The sequence below is a fragment of the Dipodomys ordii genome, unplaced genomic scaffold (genome assembly GCF_000151885.1).
Source record: "Dipodomys ordii isolate 6190 unplaced genomic scaffold, Dord_2.0 Scaffold47, whole genome shotgun sequence".
Classification (NCBI taxonomy): Eukaryota; Metazoa; Chordata; class Mammalia; order Rodentia; family Heteromyidae; genus Dipodomys; species Dipodomys ordii.
This window is the reverse complement of record NW_012267263.1, coordinates 4,972,963-4,997,027: the sequence shown is the minus strand read 5'-3', so window position 1 is coordinate 4,997,027 and position 24,065 is coordinate 4,972,963. Positions and strand designations below refer to the sequence as shown.

General features: G+C 40.7%; 1 protein-coding gene across 1 annotated transcript; it reads left to right on the top strand.

The window, feature by feature from the left end:
* The first annotated feature begins 982 nt into the window (after positions 1–982).
* Positions 983–12,227, top strand: Txndc9 (thioredoxin domain containing 9). Its single transcript, XM_013019850.1, has 5 exons — positions 983–1,082; positions 4,463–4,681; positions 6,939–7,057; positions 8,324–8,578; positions 11,669–12,227. The coding sequence occupies exons 2-5, from the start codon at positions 4,493–4,495 to the stop codon at positions 11,784–11,786; spliced, it is 681 nt and encodes a 226-aa protein (XP_012875304.1). The 5' UTR covers positions 983–1,082; positions 4,463–4,492; the 3' UTR covers positions 11,787–12,227.
* Positions 12,228–24,065: the final 11,838 nt, after the last annotated feature.

The window sequence follows — 24,065 nt, the reverse complement described above, 5'->3', positions numbered from 1 at the left end:
CTGCCGCCTCAGCGTGAGGACGCAGGACGCGGCTCATCGAGAGCGGCGCTTCAGGTAGAGCGTCTCCGGTTGACCCGCCAGCCCGGCAGGATCCTGAGCGCCCCCTGCCTGCCAGTGTTCGCCGCGCAACGACACCGCGTGGTTTCCACATTCTAGAACCAAGCGGCGGACAATGAGACTGTTCATTCCCCACGTTTGCGTTTCCCACGTCAGCACCCTCCCCGCGGGGTGATTTAGGCGTGAGGAACTGGCACCGGCTTCAAAAGTGGGTCCATATATTCTCTATATGCTTTTATGTCCATATATTCTTAGCTGCACGAAATTCCCTAAAGAACAACAATGAACCAATGTTGAGCCCTGGGGAATTTCCGAGGGATTTTAAACCCAAGACAAAAATGGGGACTGCTCAATCACATCCATGGATTAAAAATGATGTGCAGTTACCGACGGAAAAATACAAGGACATACCTATCTACCGGTGCCCTCATAGGAGTCTTAATCTTTACATTCAAAACAAGAGTCGCTTCTAAAAATTAGCGTGTTAGAAGTAAGGACGGAAGCTCTTGGAGCGGTGAAAATGTTCTATGAATACGAATATGAGCAGTGGTATTATGGGTGAAATATATTTAAAAAATGAAGTTATCGCTCAATTTTATAAAAAATAGAAAAGATCACTAAACACAATGAAGTTCGAGTGTTAGCCCTTAACAAAATCGTAGCTATCTCATTTCTGGTGTAACTTCATGAGTTCTGACTTTTTTTTAAGCCACTCTAGCCTGAATTTTTTTAAAAACTACAACTCCCAGAATACTTCGCTCTCTTTCCCTAGACCCATTTACCCCGAGAGCACTGAATTGAAATCCTTGAGTTCCGACTAGCTAAGGAGCGTGGCGCACGCGCAAAAGCTCTCGGTTCACAGCTGACCATGCCTTCCGCGAGCATCTCAGATATCGCGAGAGGGCTGCAGCCAATGATAAAGCAGAGGTGACGGCCCATTCGTAGTCCGCGACGTCAGCTGCGAAGTGGAAGGACCGGTCTTCTGGAGCTGCTGCCCCCTCACTCCCTGGACACCTAGAGCTCAGGTGAGACAAGGAATCTGTGACAGATCTGGCCACCGCGTCCTCTCAGTGCTGTTGGGCACATCACAGCTGCACATCCAGTTGTGTTGGGAGGAGGGGCGCGGCCGGACGCTGGGGTCTAAGCGGTGGCAGTGGCCCTAGCGCATGCGCTCCCGAAGTCGCCGAAGTCGCTGCCTCTGAATTGCCCTTATCTGTCCCCGGGCTTTGGGAGTGGCAAAGGAGACTGTTGGAAAGGTACAGCGGGACTGTTAAAAGCGAGCTTTTGGTTGTTTTGTCTGGTGCCTGGCTTTAAAAAAATTAAAGATAGCCGGACGCCGTAGGCTCAGTACTGTAATCCCTGCTACTCTAGAGGCTAAATTCAGAGAGGATCGCGGTTCAAAGCCATCCTGGTCAGGAAAGTCTGGGAGACTTATTTCCAATTAATCATTGCCCAGGCACTGAAATCAAGCTTCAGTACCCACACAAAAAGAGAGACGGGGGAGGAGAAGGGGAAAATTCAGGCCTCAGTATCTCTTTCCACCATTCCAGTTAACCTTAAAAGGAACAATAGAGACTTTGACTTGAAGAATGAAAAGTTAGCAACCATTACACCACTTCTTTAACATTTTCAAGAGTTTGAGACCTCCGCACCTTCACTCAGCAAAGCTCTTTCTCGTTTCTGTTCTCCTTTAGCAGATAATTGAAGTTTAAGTATGTCTTGTGATCAGCGTCTGCTGTGGCCCTAGTAATAAGTTCTGATGAACTTATTTTGTTTTCCTTCCCCTAGTCCTACCCTTAGACTCACGATCATACATTTTTGGGGGGAGGCAGGGAGTGGAAGTATTTTGCTACATTCAAAATAGTGTTCAATTGTATTATTTATAAGGAGTTACTCATTTGATTTTTTTAACCTCAAATATGTTTTGAACAAAAGCTAGGCACATGTACATTCAACAATAAATTGAATGCATTGAAAATATTCAAATATTAAGTATCTGCTGTGATCTGTGCACTGCTAACTTCAGGTGTATGAAAGTGAAATCAAGAATGTTTTTCAGCTGTTTTTTCTGTGAAGAAAAAGCTGAAAAGTGAAGGTTGCAAAAGCTCAGTTCAACATTTATAGAGGGCCATAGGTGGACCAGGATCAGTATCAGAAGCTTAGTAAATAAATTCACAGTTCATTTTGGTTTTTAGATACTTCAGTAGTGTTTTTTAATATATTTTGGTTATGTATTGATTGACAAACTATAGATCATCTTTGGTAATAACCCAGACATAAAGAATTGGTCTGTTACTAGTAGAAAATACGTCATCTATTTTGCAATATATAATTGATACAACTTCAGCTTTGTGTTAAAACATTACACAGTGAGTTGATTGAGCAGAAAAAAATCAAAATTTAAGAAAATAGTAAATACTATATTGTTTTGTATCACAGAAAACATTAAATGTCAGTTAATTGAAGTCAGTATTAATTTTTGAGGATTGGATTTTGTTGCATAATAGATTAGGCATGGTTACTAATGCTTACAGAAGACCAGGCAGTAGTCTTTACAAAAATTGTGAAATGTCTTGAGAGTCAAAAATGAACTTCCTTAGGAGAGTAACCATTAAAAAGCGTATTTTTGCTCAAGTCTGCTCAGTGTTGGAGCACATCTTAATATGTTTTTGTTTTTGGGTTTGTCAGTCATAGGGCTTGAACTATGGGCCTGGGCGCTGTCCCTGAGCTCCTCAGCTCAAGACAAATGATCTACCACTTGAGCCACAGCACCACTTCCGGTTTTCTGGTGGTTAATCGGAGATGAGAGTTTCAGGAACTTTCCTGCCCAGGCTGGCTTTGAACCATGGTCCTCAGATCTCAGCCTCCTGAGTAGCTAGGATTATAGGCATAAGCCACCAGCACCCAGCCTATGTTTTTGTATATGTAAAAGCTGAGTTTGTGATCTTACTACTACTACTCAATAGTAGTCTTCACAGATATTTCTGCTTTTCTTTTCCTTTTGTAAACACTGATTGCCAGTTCATCTCTTCAGCTGATTTCTGTGTGGTCTGATAATGGTCTTTAAAAAAAAAAAAAAAGCCTGAAATTTGCTCTAAGTAGGTTCATTTCAGTTCTCAATTGAATGTTGATTTAAAGGCATTTCCATTTATTTAAGTTACCTGGAAATATAATGTCACAATCTTGTTTCAGTTAAATAAACCTAACTTTTCTGCAGTTTTTATGTATCTAAACTTAAAAGCATTTAAGTAAAACTTTTTGTTACTATTTTCTTTCCTTGGCTATTGGCTTGTTAAGTTTCACCTATATAAACCCAAGCTGGCCTTGAACTAGAAGTCCTCCTGCCTCAGCCTCCCCAGAGGCCACCACACTTGGCTTCTTTCTTTTTTTAAGATTTTTTTTTTTTGGGTCCGGTCGTGGGGCCTGAACTCTGGGCCTGGGCACTGTCCCTCAGCTCTTCAGCTCAAGGCTAGCGCTCTACTACTTGAGCCACAGTGCCACTTCCAGCTTTTTTCTTTTTGCTTATGTGGTGCTGGGAGTCGAACCCAGGGCCTCAGGCATGCAAGGCAAGCGAGCTACCACTGAGCCCCTTCCCAGCCCCTTAAGATTTTTTTTATTCTTTTGCATAGTTGTATAAAGGTGTTTTATTTTGGCATTTCCATACATACATACAGTGTACCCCATCAGCTTCATTCAGCAATCACTTTCCTTTATATCCTCTCATATATTTGTTTTGTACCTATACTGGAGGCTTGAATCCAGGACCTCAGGCTATCACTTGATTTTTACTACTCAAGGCTGCAACTTTTCCACTTTAGTCACACTTCTAGTTCTAGCTTTTTGTTTGTTTGTTTTTTGTTTCCACTTCTGGCTTTTTGCTGATTTACTGAAGATAAGACTCAGACTTTTCTGCCAGGGTTTGCATTGAACCTCAACCTCAGCCTTCTGATTAGCAAAATATTAAGCAAGAGCCCCCAGTACCCAGCTTTTTCTAATATATAGATAAAGTACTTAATCCTCCCTCTTCACCCATTCCAACAAACCCTATTTTTTTCCTCTTTTGTCATCCATTTTTAGCAGATATTCATTGTACCAAGGTTTTCAACCATGCAGTTTAGCCCATACATGTATTTTATTTTGATCAGAATAATTCCCCTCTATTGCTCTTTCCTCATTTATTCACCCCCTTGTTTAACACTGAGGGTTTTTTTTAATGCCATCTTCATGCATAAGCACTATGGGTCTCTCTCTCTATATATAGATAGATAGATAGATAGATTCTTAAGCCTAGCAGTAAGTGTTTGGGAGTTAGTAAATGCCCAATTACTGGAATCTTTAAGTGAAAAATAAAATTTTTAAATGAAAGAAATTATTTTTCGTGTTATTTGCCTTTTTTTAAACTTAGTACCAAGGCTGAACAGTACCATTTAGAAGAATGGAAGGTGATGCATCTGTCGACATGTTTTCAAAAGTCCTAGAAAACCAGTTGCTTCAAACTACCAAACTGGTAGAAGATCATTTGGATTCTGAAATTAAGAAACTGGATCAGATGGATGAAGATGAATTGGAGCGCCTCAAAGAAAAGAGACTTGCGGCACTAAGGAAAGCTCAACAGCAGAAACAAGTAACCTCTCTGCCCTGCTTTCTGAAATTGCTATAACAGTATGCTCCTAACAACTTATATCTATGTGTGCTGTAATGATTACATTTTACTCCTCATTGTTATTTTTATTTGTTATCTATTTTTTTTTTTTGGTCCGGTTGTGGGGCCTAAACTCTGGGCCTGGGCGCTGTCCCTCAGCTCTTCAGCTCAAGGCTAGCGCTCTACCACTTGAGCCACAGCGCCACTTCTGGCTTTTTTCTTTTTGCTTATGTGGTGCTGAGGAATCGAACCCAGGGCCTCAGGCATGCAAGGCAAGTGCTCTACCACTGAGCCACCTTCCCAGCCCTGCTCCTCATTTTTAGAATTTTGTGATTTTAAGTATTCCTGTTAGAAATTTGTTCAAGAAAATTCATTAGGAGAAACAGACAAGTTGTGAGACTTGAGTGGCTGATATGAAAAAGACTAAAAAATATTTTTCTCTCTCAACTTTGTCCAAGCTGAATCCATAGATAAAAGTTGTGGATCTATATTGCAGTTCAGTGTTAGAGCCTTTTTTTTCCCCTTTTTTTAAAAAAACAAAACAAAAAAACAACTCAAGGCTTTGAGCTTGCCAGGCAGGCACTTTAACACTTGAGCCACCCTTTTAGCCCTTTTTGCTGTGGTTATTTTTGAGATAGGAGCTCACTTTTTGCCTACACTGACTTGGACCTTAATCCTTTTTCATCCCTTTCTCCCCCTGTCCCTTCCCTACCCCCCCCCCACCCCTCTCTTCCCCAGCTCTGGTCCTGATCCTGGTCCTTGAACTCAGGGCCTGGGTTCTCTCCCTAAACGTTTTCTTTCAAGGCTAGTTTTCTCCTACTTGAGCCACAGCTCCACTTCCAGCGTTTTGTGGTTACTTAGAGATAAGAGTCTCATGGACTTTCCTGCTCAGGCTGGCTTTGAACAGTGATCCTCAGATCACTCCTATATAGGTAATATTACGGGGGTGAGCCACCAGCACCTAGTTGATTCTTATATAGCTGGGATGACAAGTCATGTCATTACACACAGCCTTTTTTCTTTTTTATTGAGATTAGGGTCTCTTGAATTTTTGTCCTGCCTGGCCTTGAACTACAGTCCTACTCTCCACATCCCAAGATGTGTAGGCCACCAGTACCCAACTGTCAAAAGACATTTCTAAAAAAGTACTTAGAAGTTTAATTGAAACTTGTAGCTCTGACCTATAAGCCTAGTGCTCCTTTTTATTAAAACCACCTGCCTGAAAGGTTAGCATTTCCAGTTGAGGAGATAAGCTTCCTGCCACGAGCAGGGTTCAAGAAGCTGGGAGGTCTCTCGGGCTTGGTTGTTAAGGGCAGATGGACTCAATGGGAGATCTGCATTGATTCTGGATACCATGTGAGTGAACTACTTTTTCTCTTAGGACACTTCCCTTTGTTAGTATGGAAGGTATGTATACCTGCTTCTCTGAGGTGCTCATCAGAAGCAAAGAGAACTCCCTAGCTTCTCAACTACAGTAACTCCCTGTACCCAAGACTGACTTAGCCGGTGAGGTTTTTTGGTTAGTTGGTTGAGTGGTTGGATTTTTCTATGGTTGGAACTTTCTCTTTTTTAGCATGCTAGGGTTTGAACCCATGGCTCTGTACGTAGTACATAGGTGCTCAACAGCTGAACCACACCTCAAGTACAAACATTTTTTTCTTTCCTTTTTTTAGGTCCAAGACTGGGACTTGAACTCAGTACCTGATGCTTTTCCTCATTGTCTAATGTTCTGCCAACAAAGCTATGCCACCAACCCCCGAACTTTTTTTTTTTAAGGGTAGATCTAGGGGTGTGGCTGAATGGTAGAGCACTTGGATGCTAAAAGCTCTGTGTTCTGTCTCCCAACAATGCAAAAAAACAAAATTAAAAAGAAAAACTTTTCAAAAAGAAATCGTAACTTACACCAAATGTTTCTAACTTTAATAGTTAAGAACACACACACACACACAAAATTGCAATTAGATGCTGAGTCTCACAAGTCTAACTACTTTGATATTCTGAGAAAACAAGTGTTTTAAATAACTGAAACAGTTGTCTCAGTTCAGGCTGTGGGGATATTCTCACTGCCCATGGACTAGTTAACTCTTGGACACCAGAAATTGGAAAGCTACTAAAATGAACTCATTTCTCTATAGGATATCAGCTTTGTTATAAAATAATATGGTGATTGGGACATTTAAAATATCAAGTGGTGCTAAAAGATTTTTCATATACAATATTTTGCTTCTCTCCAAATTAGGAATGGCTTTCTAAAGGACATGGTGAATACAGAGAAATCCCTAGTGAGAGAGACTTTTTTCAAGAAGTCAAAGAGAGTAAAAAAGTAGTTTGTCATTTCTACAGAGACTCTACATTCAGGTAACTTTGTTCTCTTAAAAACAAAATTTGGATAAATATATACTACTGGAAACTAAAAGGAACAACTTCTCAATTTGTCTCCTGGTAGTCTCATATATATTTTAAGTTCTACACCACATGTTAAAGTTAAATAAGTGGGGGTTTTTTGTTGTTGGTGGTGTGTATATGTGTGTCAGTAACTAATCTTTTTCACTCAAGGCTAGTGCTCTGCCACTTGAGCCACAGCAATGTTTATAGCTTTTGGTCGTTAACTAGAGATGATTTCTCACAGAATTTCCTGCCTAAGATGTCTCAATCCTTAGATCTCTGTCTAGGAGATAGTGGCAAGACTCTATTCCTCTTCCCACTTTCACCCTTCCCATTCCTCTTCCTCTCCTCTGTTTTTCCCAAGGAGTCTAGAAGGCCAGGTGTCCTGCCTGATAGGTTCAACATTCCAAGAAAGAGCAAGCCCACCAACAAGTGTTTTGTTTTGTTTAACTGCCCTGCCAGGCATTAGTGGCTCATACCTGAAACCAGCCAGGACAGAAAAGTCCATGAAACTTCTATCTCCAATTAACCATCAAAAAGTAGAGCTATAATTCAAGTGGTAGAGCACTAGCCCTGAGCAGAGAAGTTCAGCTCAAGGACAGTGCCCAGGCCCTGAGTTTAAACTCCAGGATTAACAAAAACACACACACCAAGTTCTTTTTAAGTTTTCCTAAATGAGATGCCAGGAGACATACATAAGGAAAACAGTATCTTGATGTTTTGCTCTTCCCATAAATAAAGTTTGACAACATCTTTATTACTTAAAAGCGTTTTTTTAAATCTCATTAGGGAAAATCTGACTTTTTAGAATGCTCATTTGTCTTTGGGCAGCTCATCTTGCAGTTAACCTGGAAATTAGGTCATCTGACATAGCATAGATTGGCTGCCACCTAGTTAGACGTATACAGAAAAACTGAAATCAGGTGTTTAGTGATATTTTTGTTTGAGGTGCTAGTCCTGGGGCTTGAACTCAGCGGTGCTGTCCCTAAGCTCTTTTTTGCTTAAGGCTACTGCTCTACCACTTGAGCCACAGCTCTACTTGCATCTTTTTGGAAATGGAATTGGAAATAGAATCTTAAGAACTTTTCTTTTCCACCTGGCTTCCAATTGCAGTTGTCAGATGTCAGCCTCCTGAGTAGCTAGGATTACAGGCATGAGCCACCAGCACCAGGATAGTGATGCTGATTTTTTAAAGAGAAATCTGTTGCCTTACATTTTAACTTTTTGATGTTGTTACAGGTGCAAAATACTAGACAGACATTTGGTGATACTTTCTAAGAAACATCTTGAGACCAAATTTTTGAAGCTGAATGTGGACAAAGCACCTTTCCTTTGTGAGAGACTGCGTATCAAAGTCCTTCCCACACTAGCACTCATAAAAGACGGGAAGACACAAGATTATGTTGTTGGATTTACTGACCTAGGAAATACAGATGACTTCACCACAGAAACTTTAGAATGGAGACTTGGCTGTTCTGATATTCTTAATTACAGGTAACTTTTAGCATCAAGTTAATTTTAAATCCTATCTAGTTGATCATTTTACAGAGGATTTTCATATATTATTAACATTTATGATATTAAAACTTGTAGTTTTATCAGAAAGCAATTTTTATTTTTTTTAATCTTGTGTTTATTGTGTTTTGATGAGGTCTTACTGTGTAGTCCAGGCTGTTCATGAACTCAAAATCCTCTTGTCTCTGCCCTCCTAAGGGCTGGGATTACAGACATGTGCCACCACACTTTAAGAAAATTGTATTTCTTAAATTATATATTAGCATGATATTGCAGCAAATTCAGATTTATAGACAAATCTGAGTCTTAGAGTTTTTGTTTTATTTTGTGGTATTGTGCTGGGGATTGAACCGCAGAGGCTTCATGTATACATGCTAGGCAAGTGCTATATGACTGAAATGCATCCCAGCCCTGAAGCTTACTTTAAAACATTAAATTTTAATATATATAGCCCTATCTCACATGTAGAGATTTCTGTACTTAGTATACATTATGGAAAATAAGATCCAAATGTTGCATACTAGCACAAGAGATTCTCACTTATCCTTTATGTATTTTTTTCCTCAGAAGCATTTGAGTAGATGTTAGAAATACTATATCCTTTTATTCCTGAATAAAAGGATTCCTTATGTATTTCCAAAGAATATAGACATTCTCTTACATAGCCAGAGTGCAATTATCAAAGCAAGAATTACTCAATTTACAAACCTTACTCAAATGTGTCATCACTCAATACCTAAATGTGTCAGTTAAAAAATTTTCTATTCTGCAACAATTTGTTACCAGTTCTCAATCCAATGTTTTGTGGGTGTTGAGGTTTTGAGTATGATAAGCAAGTTAGCTTATAAGATAGTTCTTCTGTAGAATCACTATCCACAGTTCAAGTTTTGCATTGCATCCTCAAAATTAGCTTCAGATCACACATCATTGTTAATTACATTAGAGGAGTGGTGTTGGGCTCTTCCATCATACCAAGTGTGCAGTAGTTGTCTTATTTCTGGTGTTAGCAGAAATAAGCTAGACAAACAAGCACGAGATTACCATTTGGCATAGTAGAGAAGAGGTTAATGTATTGAAATTTTCTCATCTCCTACATTTATTTACTTTTTCATTTAGTGTTATTAATACATTTAGCCTGTGAATTGTTTTATTACTATTGTGATTTACTTTCCAGCTCAGAGTTGGTCAGTGAAAACTTCTTTCATATTAGCTTATGAGTCCTTATAACATGTCACCATAATTATCTAAGCCATTTTTTTTCTTGTCCTAAGAAGATGTTTTAGGATTACATTGTATTCTCCCTGTAATTGGTTCCAAGGACCCATGTTTCCATTTTTTTTTTTGCCGGTCATGGGGCCTGAACTCTGGGCCTGGGCACTGTCCCTCAGCTCTTCAGCTCAAGGCTAGTGCTCTACCACTTGAGCCACAGCACCACTTCTGGCTTTTTCTGCTTATGTGGTGCTGAGGAATTGAACTCAGGGCCTCATGCATGCAAGGCAAAGCACTCTACCACTGAGCCACCTTCCCAGACCCCATGTTTCCATTAATAGCAAATGATATTTCCTGTTTTGTGTGCCAGTCCTGGGGCCCCTGAGGTTTTTGTTTTTGCCAGTCCTGGGGCCTAAACTAAGGGCCTGAGCACTGTCCTTGAGCTTCTTTTGCTCAAGACTAGCACTCTACCAACTTCAGCCACAGCATCACTTCCAGCTTTTTCTGTTTATATGGTACTGAGGAATTGAACCCAGGGCTTCTTGCATGTTAGGCAAGCACTCTACCACTAAGCCACATCCCTAACCACCTAAGCTTTTTTGTTTTTTGTTTCTTTTCTCAAGGCTAGCACTCTATCACTTGAGCCATAGTTTCACTTCTGTCATTTTGGTAGTTAAATGGGGATAAAAGTCTCATGAACTTCCCTACTCAACCTGGCTGTAAACCATGATCCTCAGATCTCAGCCTTTTGAGTTGCTAGGATTACAGGTGTCAGCCACCAGATCCCAAATCCTAAGACACTTTTGAAAGAAATTATTCTTAATATTGATATAAAATGCTTATTCCAATTCCAGATTATAACAATTATTATATAAGTTTTGCTCAAGTCTGTGGAAATCTAAATATTAGGAAATACACCAAATCAATCATAATAAGCTACCAAAAGTAGAGCAGGATTGGCTATTATTCTTTTAGGTAAAGCTTACACAGGCTCACACCTACTATCCTAGCTATTTGGGAGGCCTGGGTTGGGAGGGTTGTGGTTCAAGGTCAACTTGGGCAAAAGTTCATGAGACCCCATATCAACCAGTAATAGCTAGGCATGGCAGCCTATCATCTCATTCACAAGGAAAACTGAGATCACAAATGTTGAGTTCCAGGCCAGTCTACACAAAAAATGTGAGATGTCATCTCAAATAGAAAAGGCTGGATGTGGTGGTACACTTTTGACTACCTATGGAAACATAAGCATAAAGACTGCATAGTCCAGGCTGGCCCAGGCCAAAGTCAGACCCTACCTCAAGCATAACAGAACATAGCCAGATACTGGTGGCTCATGCCTATAATCCTAAATACTCAGGAGACTGAGATCTGAGGATCACCATTCAAAGCCTGGGCAGCAAAGTCCATGAAACTACTCAGAGAAAGCCAGAAGTGGCGCTGTTGCTCTAGTGGTAAAGTGGTAGCCTTGAGCATAAAGAGGCTCAAGGATAGTGTCCAGACCCTGAGTTTAAGCTCAAGGACAGGCAAAAAAAAAAGGGTGGGGGGGAGCCAGGGTTAATGGGTTCATCACAGGCATAACCAACAAAATCAAAGCACTCTTTTTACAATCAGAAGTTGTGTTAGCACAGCCTATAAAACGTGAATCAACAATTAATGATTAAAGAGAAAATAAAACATTGGCCTAAAACATTTAGAATACAAGAACAAGATGTAGATCTATCAGCTCTTAGTATGATTAGAGGAAATTTTTTTTATTGTTTATATTCTGTACATTATAATGAAAAAGATTTTTGTTTGCATTCTAATATACCAGGTGTATTTAATCTAAAATGGTTTTCAATTTTGTTCTGTTTTTAGTGGAAATTTAATGGAGCCACCATTTCAGAGCCAAAAGAAATTTGGGGCAAACTTCACAAAGCTGGAAAAGAAAACTATCCAAGGAAAGAAATATGATTCAGACTCTGATGATGACTAGAGCTCAATTGCACATTGTCTGTTTATATCTGCTTACATGTAAATGTGTTTTTGTAAATTCCATTAATTTCAATACACTGATCATCAAATACTAATATTCTGGGAATTTTATACATTGAAAGTCATCTTTATTGTCTGGGAAACCATGTTTAAGTGAAGGAAACTGGCGTTTTAAATTGCTTGGAAAGGGTCTGGTTTCTCTATTTTTCACAGTTTCTACCATAATATGATTCTTACATCTTTATACCATTCACAATTGTGTTTTAATCTACTGAGTTAGAAATAGAAATTCCAACTACTCCAGGACTACTTCTTGAGCAGCATTATTTACACAGTAAGTCAGCTTACATTTAATTGTATAATGCCTTGCACTTGTAAATTAATCATAAACACTTCGGTGGTGGAAAATATTTAAATAACTATTAAAGAACTGCTCACTTAATGTGGATGCTGCATGTTGATGGTGAATTACCTGCTGGCAGCAGGAAGATCTTTCAGGTTGTGAACATGCTGCTTTATTTAAAGGGTATATTTTAAGATATGCATTAAAAAGTAATCAAGGAAGGGCTGGGAATGTGGCTTAGTGGTAGAGTGCTTACCTAGCATGCATGAAGCCCTGGGTTCAATTCCTCAATATCACATAAACAGAAAAAGCTGGAAGTGGCGCTGTGGCTCAAGTGGAAGAGTGCTAGCTTTGAGCAAAAGAAGCTCAGGGACAGTGCTCAGGCCCTAAATTTGAGACCAAGGAAGGAAGGAAGGGAGGGTGGGGGAGGGAAGAAGGAAGGAAGGAGTGGGGACATAGCTGATGTGATAGGGTATTTGCCAGCAAGCAAAAGATCCTAAATTCAATCCCCAGTACCACCCTAAAAACAAAAGACTTGTAGGTCCATGACAGCAACAGATCAAAAGACTCATAGAACGCTGAGCAGAGAATGAGAAAGAGGCAGCTAACAGGAGTCCTAGGGTTAAAGATACCATATATGGATCTGAATTTAAGTGGATCAAACAAGTTGGGGCTGGGAATGTTGTACTTCAGTGGTAGAATTTGTGCTTAGCGCTCAAACCTTGGGTTCAATCTCTATCACATTAAAAAAAATGCATAATACCAATAAAAGCAGACCAACTAGAACCCTTTAATTTTCAATTGATGATATTGGAAGTTGAACTCATAGCCTTGCACTTTTAGACAGGTGTTCTGCTACTTGAGCCACCCCTTACCCCACCCCAGTTCCCAGCTAGAACAAAAGATCAGAGGAAGTAATTACTGGGGCATGGAAGGAAGACTAGAGAGACTACACATGCCCATGCTGTAGGAACATTAGAGGCAGAATGCTTTTTGTTTAAACAATCCAGCTGACAACTTAAGGGAGAAGAAGGCCTTGAGAGCTCAGGAGCAAAGTGCTGTTATAAATTTGTTCAAAATATCTAAAGGAAACTGCAGGAGTCTAACTGTCAGAGTCTAATGGAAGTATTTAGTCAAATACCATATGATGGAAATTATTTCTTAGAGCCAAATGGAAATTTTATTAGAGGCAATTTACAATAGGAATTAGAGGCAGTTTACAATAGGAAAAATCCACAAGTGTAAGATTATCCAAAGAATAGGATAATTTTTAAATGCCCAGAAAAATAAGGATGTAACTATGTAATGGGAATGTTAGATGTAAAGAAGAAAGAAAAAAAATTAGGACTGGAGGTGTACTTACCTAACCTAGGTTTCATTCCTCTCCACCAAGATTTAAAATAAATGCAAGAAGACTACCAAATTGTAAGAAGGTAATAGATGTATTATTCCCCAATCTATCATAGTGAAAATGATAGAAAACTGAGAGAAAAGGAAAACCCACTTAACGATCCACAAATGATCTCATTGGGACTACGTTTTAACTTCTCTAAAAATCTCAAAGCAGAGGACAACAAAGATGGAATCAAGCTACCTGTCAACCAAACATCTAGCAAAACTAGATAATTCAAACCAAAACATAATACAAAATCAGAAATCAAGGCAAATAGGACATTCTCAAGTGTATGTATGTAATACATATTACATATGTAATAATAATTACATTAAGTTGTATAATTACGTAAGTTGTATAGAAATAACATTTCTAAATTTCACTGGGATTACTATAAAGCATATATATATATATATATATACATATATTAAAGAAATTGAAATACTACAGTAGAGTTTGCTTTCAGCTGGAGATATAGCTGAAGTAGTAAGAGTGCCTGCCTGAGAAGCATGACATCCTGAGCTCAAAATTGAAAAAAACAAGACAGGAGATACATGAAACCGAAAGGCAAAATGACATTAATCCAATCAGGACAGCCTCAGACAAAAGGAGAAACCCTCTCAAAAATAAGCAAAGCAGGAAGTAGAAGTGTGGCTCAAGTGGTAGAGTACAAGCATTCAGCAGAAGCAAAGGGACACTAGGAAGCTCTTGAGCTTATGCCCCAATACTGGCACAAAAATAAGTAGATTCAAAAGGGCTGGAGGATAGACTGCTGAGCAAGCCCAAAGCCTTGAGTCAAACTCTTGTGCTACTAAATAAATGAATAAATTTTTGCTGGCCACAGGGGACAAACTAGGTTTGAAAATAAAACAATGCAAAGTTAACTGCAGTGACCAAATTTATCAGACAAAATAGACTGAAAAGGTGGCTCAGTGGTACAGTGCTTGCCTTGCATGCATGAGGCCCTGGATTCTATTCCTCAGCACCACATAAAGCAGATAAAGCTGAAAAATGGCAATATGACTCAAGGCACTTGCCTTGAACTGAAGAGCTCAGGGACAGCATGCAGGCCCAGAGTTCAGGCCTCACATTCGGCCAAAAAAAAAAAATCTTAAAATCTTTTCATAATGATGAAAAGAGACAATCAAGAAGATGTAACAAACCTTTGCATACCTAACAGTCCATAAATTCTTCACAATTCTGAGATTTTTTTTGGTGGTGGTGGTGGTGGTCATAGGTCTTGAACTCTGGGCCTGGGCACCTTCAGCTCAAGGCTAGCACTCTTACCACTTGAGCCACAACCCTACTTCCAGTTTTCTGGTGGTTAATTGGAGATGAGAGTCTCACGGACTTTCCTGTCTGGGCTGGTTTTGAACCACGATCCTCAGATCTCAGACTCCTGAGTAGCTAGGATTATAGGTGTGAGCCACTGGTGCCCAGCTAATTCTGTATTTTGCTCTAAAAATTCTGAAGTAAGAATTGATATGCTAAGGGTGTCTTAGTGTAGATGGTATGTTAAGGCATTTGAGATTTGGGTTCAATCCCCAGTTTTCATACACATGCCATAAGTTATAAAATACAGAGGGAAATAAACATTTTTAGCAATAAATGTTGCTTTGATATACAGCACTTTCAGGAATAACTAAATAACTACAGGAATAACTAAATAGAAAATCAAAAAGGAAAAGAGTAAACAATTACCATGTGTTCACACACCATGAGGCACAAACTGATCATTTACTTGAACCAGTAAACAATTGGCAAATATATGAAAGCAGTCAGAAACACCAGATCCAGGCAACTCCCTCATGTAAAAGAAACATTTAGCACTGGGACACAGATAAACTAATGTATGCATCTTTAGTATATGCATCAAGGATCCACAGGCCAAGCACTGTCATTAGGACTTCAGCTCAGTTCCACCTGTCTGATAACACCTACAGCTGTTAGTCTGGATCCAGTAAGCTAGAGATGTAACTAAGAGCCTAGACCCTGCTCTGTCTCAAATAAGCTAGGCACTTCAATTTAAGAGTGCTTGGCCTCAACAGCTCAGAGACAGTTATGGGATTAGGTTCCCTACATTACAATCATCTCTGACCATCTGCAGTTACCTTTTTATCTATATCAGCTCTCTAATCTTGCATTAAACAAAAAGCCTCTTTGAACCCTGTAGCTGCCTCATCCCTTTCCTAGCCAATTGGTAACCTCTACATTTTAGGTGGGCTAGGTGATCAGAGAGTTAATAGTAGTAAGGAAGAACCTGTGTTGCCTGGCACTGGTGGCTAATGCCTGTAATACTGTACTAGATACCCAGGAGACTGAGATCAGAGGATGACAGTTTGAAGTCAGTCTGGGCAGGAACATCCCTGAGATTTTTTTTTTAAACCTTTACTAAAGAAAATGTCATCTATGGGGTTGGGAAGGTGGCTCAGTGGTAGACCACTTGCCTTGCATGCTCGAGGCCCTGGGTTCGATTCCTCAGCACCACATAAGAAAAAAGCCGGAAGTGGTGCTGTGGCTCAAGTAGTAGAGTGCTAGCCTTGAGCTGAAGAGCTGAGGGACAGCGCCCAGGCCCAGAGTTCAGGCCCCATGACCGGACCCAAAAAAAAAAAGAAAAAGAAAATGTCATCTATATAATAAAACTAGAGGTACAAGTCTGACAAAAGTATAAAATAGGATATTGAATAGGTTATGGTTTGGGAACAAAGCCAATAAAGATGATGTTCATTTTTTACTAACTTATTACTATAACTTTAAAATGCATATGGATCACTTGAGAAGTTGTTTGTAGATTTTGATGCAGTAAAGATGGGAATAAGTTCACCATTCTAAGACTCCATGAACCTCCAATTGATGGCACTCTGCATGGTCTGGAGATCATTTATTGAAAGGAACAAGATTATTTTACCTTCACAAGAATTCACAGTGCTGACTGTAAGGTTTTAGGTGAGGAAAGAACATGCGGGAAGAGAGAAAGGTCAAGAAAGGAAAAGTTTATTGGGGTACACTCCCGGGCGAACTCCCTGGTAGGGATCAGAGAGGTCGCACAGAGTCTGGTGGTAGCAGGGTTTATATGGCCAGGATGAGCAGGAACTTTTAGCACATAATTTGTTTTGCAAGCTTGAGCAGTTTCAGGCTAGTGCCCCCAAAGAACAATTGGGACAAGTGGTGTATGAGGAAGTGGCTTTTCTCGGCTGCCTCTGCCCTTCAGCGGCACTGTCACTGACATTATCTCAATTTTAAAGAGAAGGAAATTGAAGGAATGAGTTGTCAACACTGTCTTAATAGATGCAGTATTAATGAGGGTAGTAGTAGCTCAAGAGTTAGTGTTGATGTTTCCTTAAGTATGTAAGGGCTAAGCCCAAGAAATGTTTGCCATGAGCAAAGATTTTCTTTCTCTGCTTCCTGGCTGCCATGTGTTAATCTGCTGTCTTGTAACATACTCTCTACAGTCATGGACCGAAACACCAGAAACTATGAGCCTACGTGAGATTTTCCTTATGCCAGGTTAACAGAGTCATGACGGAGCTAACACAAACACACATCTGAAAATTTTTTACTGCTCCTCACAGCCACTTTACTTACTTTGGATGTATATGTACTAAAACATTAACTTGAAGAAAGTAGAAACATTTCAGTTTCTAGTACTTAGAATATGATAAGCACATAAGAAATACTTCGGCAATTCTGCCTTGAAAACCTGTGTGTGTGCACTGCAAGCTCCTCTAAAGTTCCTCATATGCCTCATCCTTTTTAGTCCAAGATGCTCATTGAGGCATGAAGACAGCCATAACCAACCAGGCTAGGAGGATGGAAGTGGAGTTGATGACAAGACTCCCAAAGTCTGGATCTTCTAACTGCTCCAAAACATATAACCCTTCAGTTTCTCTGGGCTCTTCTGCTAGCTATAGACAACCTCATAACCAATAAGTCTCCAAGCCATTCATTTCCTCTGATGTCACTATTCTGACACAAGGGGTACCAACAGAAAACTACCAAGAAGCACATGGCTTATCCTGTCACTGCGACACCAACTTCCCTCCAGCCCCACCCATAGCATCATAGAGGTACTGCATAGCTACAGAATCACATCCTAGTGTTCACATTCTAAACTCCAGTTGTTCACAAAATTCATTTTGTTTCAAATCCAAGAGCAAGAGACAGGGTATACACCACAACTCAATTCTAGGATTTGGAAGCTGCTGATTTTGAACTGTTTTTGTAGTTAAGGATATTTCTAGTAAGGTGCTAATTGGAGGTCGACTTAAAGAGTAGGACTTAAGAAGATCAAGTCCCTGGGCCCCCATTCAATAAGTGACCCAATTATGGGAAGTATTTGAGTACTGTGGGCCCCCAAGTAGAGGGAAGAATTTCAACATCATCATCTACTGGGGCTTCCATCTCTATCATGAAGGAGAATTATCAGTGCAGACCTTCCTGGCTTGCAAACTTTGTCAAATAATCAGCAACTTTGTGACCTCATAGAGAGGAGGGTGGAGCCCCCAATAAAATGTCTACTGTTGCTCCTATGTCTGGCATAGAGGACTATAATCTGCACAGATCCTCCTGGCTTACCAACACTGACAAATATCCATCCACTCAAGTCCCCATAGTGGAGGACAGATCTCCCAGGAAAACATCTATTGGGCCTCTTGTTTTGGCCACAGAGGATGGTAATCCACACAGGCCCTCCTTGATTTTTGATCACATATGTCAGAATTTACTGTATCTCAAAGTAGTGGAGGCCACACCAGTATTCTCCTTAAGAGGAGGAACATAATCTGCACAGACTCTCCTGGCTGACCAACAATGGTGACGTCCAACCATTGTGGACTCCCAGTCATCGCCTGGGGCTCATATCTCTGCCCTGAAGGATAATTTGTGCAGACCCTCCTGTATGATAACTAACAGCAATTTTTCAACCACTGCATGCCCTCAAATCTTTGACGATGTAGCCCCCAAACCGACAACTTCTGGGAATCTTATCTCTTCCTTCTAGGGAGAAAGATGTATAGAGCCCAAGCAATGATCAACCTCCCCCTTATGAACTTGATACACAAAATCCTGCAGGGTCAAGCTGTTGTAGTCCAGGATTGGAGTGTATATCATCAATAGGGGAATTTAAACCTGGCAGAACCTCCTCAAACCAACAAGAAAGAGCATGTAACTGAGAGTCCTGAAAGAGATGCACGAAGCCCTGGGCTCTCAGCTTCAGCAGTTATACCTCAGTTGAGGACCCAACTGTTGGACTCCAGTTTGTCGGGGCCAAATCTGCTATTGATGAAGTTAAATTACACATGATTGCTGTGTCTATCAAGACTAGTCCCAGACACCTTCAGTGGCCAATTAATTGAGGGCAGAGCCATTAGTAACTCAGCTGCCAAGAAACATTCAGCAGCCAAAGAGACTAAACCAGGCAAGGGCAAAATGTCATCTAAGGTTGGGCAAGACTGTATAATTTGATTTGAGTACCCCCAAAAACTATTGAACCTCCGGTTGCCAGGTGTAAGTCAATAGCAGAGGGCACTAAACTGCCTAAGACCACCTCCAAAACCAAGAGGGGACATAAAGCAAAGAGCTGTCCATTCATAGACAACTATGCTGAATTCAAAGCTAGATTTAACTTTATAGGCAAAGTGAAACAGCACAACACGTCCTTACTGCCTATCACCTCAAATACACAAATATTAGAGAAATAAGATTTTAAACCTTTAACTAGCCTATTGATCAAAAAAACCTGTACATTCTCAAAGAGCTGAAGGCAAAGTTGTTGGAAACACCACCACAAAGGCTAGTTCATTAACAGATGATGTTAAGTTAGGCAGATCCTCCTCAAAGATCACTAAGAGGGTAAATTTTTGCCTGAGCCCCAAAGGAGCAGAGGATCCAGCCACTAAACACATGGCTGCTAGGGATATACTCAAGGCAAGGCTGCCTCTCCCACTAATTGTACACAAAACCTCAAATCTCCAAAGAACAAAGGGAGAAACCACTAGATCCCAGGTTGTCAAAGCTACTTCAGTAGTAGAGGATTTAAACCAAGATGGGGCCATCTTGCTCAGAAAGAGCATGCAAGAAGCTAAGAGCCTTCAATTAGCTGAGGCCACAAATTCAGGCTGCTGGATTTAATTCAACAGCTGAGACCACTGAACTAGATGAGGCCACTCGGCATATCAAGACCACAGATCAAACTGTTGGCCTCCCAAAAGCACCTGGCCTAACCACTGGACTCTTACCTGCTAGAGCTAATTCCTCCCAAGAGGTTAAGTTTTCCAGGCCCCCAATAGTCACTAAAAATGCACATCTCATCATTAATACCCAAGCCAGGCCGCTGGACTTTTGACTGCCAGGAGTAATTTGAAAATCAAAGAAGCTAAAATATTTAAGGATGACTCCATCTTCAAAAATGGTGCACTTCAAATGAGTTACACTTCTGCCTGCCAGGGTTAATCCAGCATAATTTAAATTATGGGCTGCTTCCAGCAGGAATAAGACCATGTTTGATCTTAGACTTACAGGTACCAACTTCAGTCCTACTCATCCCCAAGTGGAAAAACTGCAATAACTTACTAAACCTGGACACAGTGGGGTAAATACCTAAAACCTCAGACCAGTCTACATGCCTTACCTGTCATCTTGGGTGAAAAAACACATGGATTCTTAGAACATACTTCCTCAGTGCCCCAGAAGTCATTTATTGCTAACTATAAAAGAAGTTTGCACAGGGCACTGGTGGCTCACACCTGTAATCCCTGCTACTCAGGAGGCTGCAATCTGAGGACCATGGTACAAAACCAGCCTGGGCAGGAAAGTCTGAGAGACTCTTATCTCCAATTAACCACCAAAAAACTGGAAGTGGCATTGTGGCTCAAGGTAGTAGAGCTCTAGTACTGAGAGAATAAGCTCAGGGACAGTGCCCAGGCCCTGTGTTCAAGCCCCATGACCACCACCACCAAAAACAACAACAACAACAAAGAGCTGAAAACAGAAGATAACTTAAAAAGGAAGCCAGTGGAGGCTCCAAGGAAGATAGCCATTCAAGAATAATTCATATCTGTCAAGTACAGCTGCAATAAAACAGGAAGCAGCTACATAAAGAAACTTTGTTAAGAGCCATGACACATCGTTTCTGGAACATTCAGTCATAAGTAATTAACCATATTGAAAAATATCTCAGTGCAGTTGTACATTGGCATTCATGACAGACTGAGGATTGACTAGTCATTTGGGGGACTGTTTATATATATATTTATATATAAAACACATTCATCTAAAATTAGGCTGGAAACAACTTTAGGTCCAGCATTAAAGTTTATAGATAGATAGATAGACAGATGCATATATATTACAATTTTGAGAAATTGTAAACTGAAAAACTTCCAAATTAACTTTCCAAAAATCTTCCTTTATTTGCATGTGAAATGACTTCATAGAAAATTGGATAAAGGCCGGGCGCTGGTGGCTCACGCCTGTAATCCTAGCTACTCAGGAGGCTGAGATCTGAGGATCGCGGTTCAAAGCCAGCCCGGGCAGGAGAGACCGTGAGACTCCTATCTCCAATAAAACCACCAGAAAACTGGAAGTGGCGCTGTAGCTCAAGTGGTAGAGCGCTCGCCTTGAGCTGAAGAGCAGAGGGACAGTGCCCAGGCCCTGAGCTCAAGCCCCATGACCGACAAAAAAACAAAAACAAACAGAAAATTGGATAAAGGATAACATTCTCCTTCAATGTTGTTTAGTTTCAGCATTAGCATATTTCATATGTACTTTTATCATGCTTTCAAGAATTTATAAGGGCTGAAAAATTTCCAAAGTAGTTTTCCTTTTTGACTTCAGAAGAAAATTTGGGCTAACATCAAATTCTCCTTCAATGCAATTTTTTTTGGGGGGTCAGTTGTGGGGCTTGAACTAAGGGGCTGGGTGCTGTCCTTGAGCCTCTTGTGTTCAAGGCTAACACTCTACCACTTGAGCCACAATACCACTTCCAGTTTTTGAGTGGTTAATTGGAGATAAGAGTCTCATAGGGACTTTTCTGCCCAAGCTGGCTTCAAACCATGATCCTCAGCTCTCAGCCTCCTGAGTAGCTAGGATTACAGGTGTGAGCCACCGGTGCCTGGAAGCAATGAAATTTTTAATACTAGTATTTATGTACTTTGGAAATGTGTGCTGTTGTTAAAAGCATATTAATAAAATAATTAAAATCCTACTTGGAATTACAATTTTAAAAAGAAAACTTTGCTGGAGAGTGAGTGAATGCCTTATGTAAGGAATCATGTAAAAGGGATGGAATGTGGGTATAAGGAGAGGCAGCCTAGTGGAAGACCAAGTATTAGGGTCTGGAGGGAATAGAGCAAGTTTAACAAACCAAAGACTACCATGGAATATTGAGGAATCAGACTGCATAGTAAATTTGATGGGAGTAAGGCTGTAACAAGCCCGAGAAAAGCAAGGAAGACGATTCATGAAGAGTTTACATGACAGGATAAAGTAATAAAAACTGCTGATCAGTTTCCTACTGCTGTGATAAACCTCTGAGAAAAAAAGCTTAAGTGAGGTAAAGTTTGAGCTAGCTCACTATTTCAGACAAGTATGGCAGGGAGGTGAGGACAGAGCAGAGAGAACAAGAGGCGGGAAGAAATAAGAGAGGGAGAGAATAAAAGGGGAAAAGGAGGGCAGGAGGGAAAGGGAGAAGATGGGGAGGGGAGCATGCTTTCTTTTCCTCCTTCTATTTTATCTGGGGTCCAGGCTATGGGAAGGTGTCACCCACATTGGGGAAAAGTTTTCCCCACTTAGTAACTCCTCATTGGAAATGACCTCATAGACATAAAAAGAACAGAAGCTTTCCTAATCTAGCCATTTCTCAATCCAATCAGCTTCGCCTGCATCACAATCCACTCCAGGTCAACTCTGCACCCAAACACATCTCGTGTACCCTTAGGAGACATTTGACACCTAGCCCCCCAAAAGCTCATGTTTATCTCATGCAGAATATATTCAGTTCATAACCCTACAGTCTCACAGTTCCAATATTGCTCAAATGTTCATTTCCACAATTTCTTCTGAGACTCTGGGCTAACTATTTGTCTAGCATTTGTTTGAAGTCTTTTCTAAACAGCATCCATACCATTTCCAAATTCTTCCCACCATGTATTTGCAGAGGCTTCCGAATCATATCATTGGGAATAGTAACAGCAAAAAGTCCACTCTCAATGCCAATATTATATGTTAGTAACTTTTTCTGTCATGGTTACAAATAACTTCTGGAGACCTCTGCTCTGTTATCCTTACTCATAGCTCAAGTGCTGAAGGCTCCCTCTCTGCACTGTTATGATGGACAAATCGCTTTCTCTAGCATCTCGTGGGAGTTGAGTATTTGCCCTCTTGCTTCATTGAACTTTCCAGGAAGAAGCAATATTAGTGCCACTCCTGAAGCCACAGAGTTACCTCTGTGGTCTTGTGCCATGAAGTACCCTACTATCTTGTGTGGTCAGGAAGCAGAGACAGGAAAAGAAACACTTAACTCCAATTACCACTAAAAAGCTAGAAATGGAGCTACAGCACAAGTGGTAGAGTGCCAATCTTGAGTGAAATAGCTAAGAGATAGCATCCAGGTCTGGAGTTACCTGCAAAAAAGAGAAAAAGAAAAGCCGGGGGAGGGGGGGTGAGAGAAGAGAGAAAATCTTTGTTGTCAACAGCCTAGGCTATCAAGTGTCCTCAGTAGCACTTGGTTGAATAAATGCCAGTGAAATTGATGTAGCTTGTGAGTTTCTTGTTATTTAATAAATTCTGACATTATGGAAAGACTCTAGTATGTAGGTTTGTTTCTGACATAGCTTGCTCAGAACACTTTTTAAATGGATCACTAAGGCCCCAGTCAGCAGGATTTAGAGCAGTCCCCCATGGGAATTCCTCTGCCCATCCCCACCCCCACTCCCAACCTGCCAAGGGCAAAGTATTTTACAAAGTCCACTGATGCAAATGCTAATCTCTCTCCTCTGGAAACATCCTCAGAGACAAACCTAGCCTTTGACCTGGTTCTAACATGTTTCTGGAAGCACTCAGTCACTATACCTGCCAATGTACAAATAATGAAAGCAGGGCTTGAAGGCAAATGAAGACATCTTAAGGAAAAAAGGAATGTGACATTGAGGTTCAAAATCTGTCATCCTGCTCCTGAGGGAAAGTGACTTGACTTTAAGAGAATGCTCTGGAGCTTGATTGGAAGGAAGTGTATGGAACAGAGGGTATGACCCAAGACCAGAGAGTTGGTCTGCGAGAATCCCAAATTTACCAGTTCTGAGAACATAAAAGATACAGTTCAAGAAAAATTGTCTCAGCAAAAGTTAACATGCCAGGGCTGGGAAGGTGGCTCAGTGGTAGAGCGCTCGCCTTGCATGCCTGAGGCCCTGGGTTCGATTCCTCAGCACCACATAAGCAAAAAGTAAAAAGCCAGAAGTGGCACTGTGGCTCAAGCGGTAGAGCGCTAGCCTTGAGCTGAAGAGCTGAGGGACAGTGCCCAGGCCCAGAGTTCAGGCCCCACGACCGGA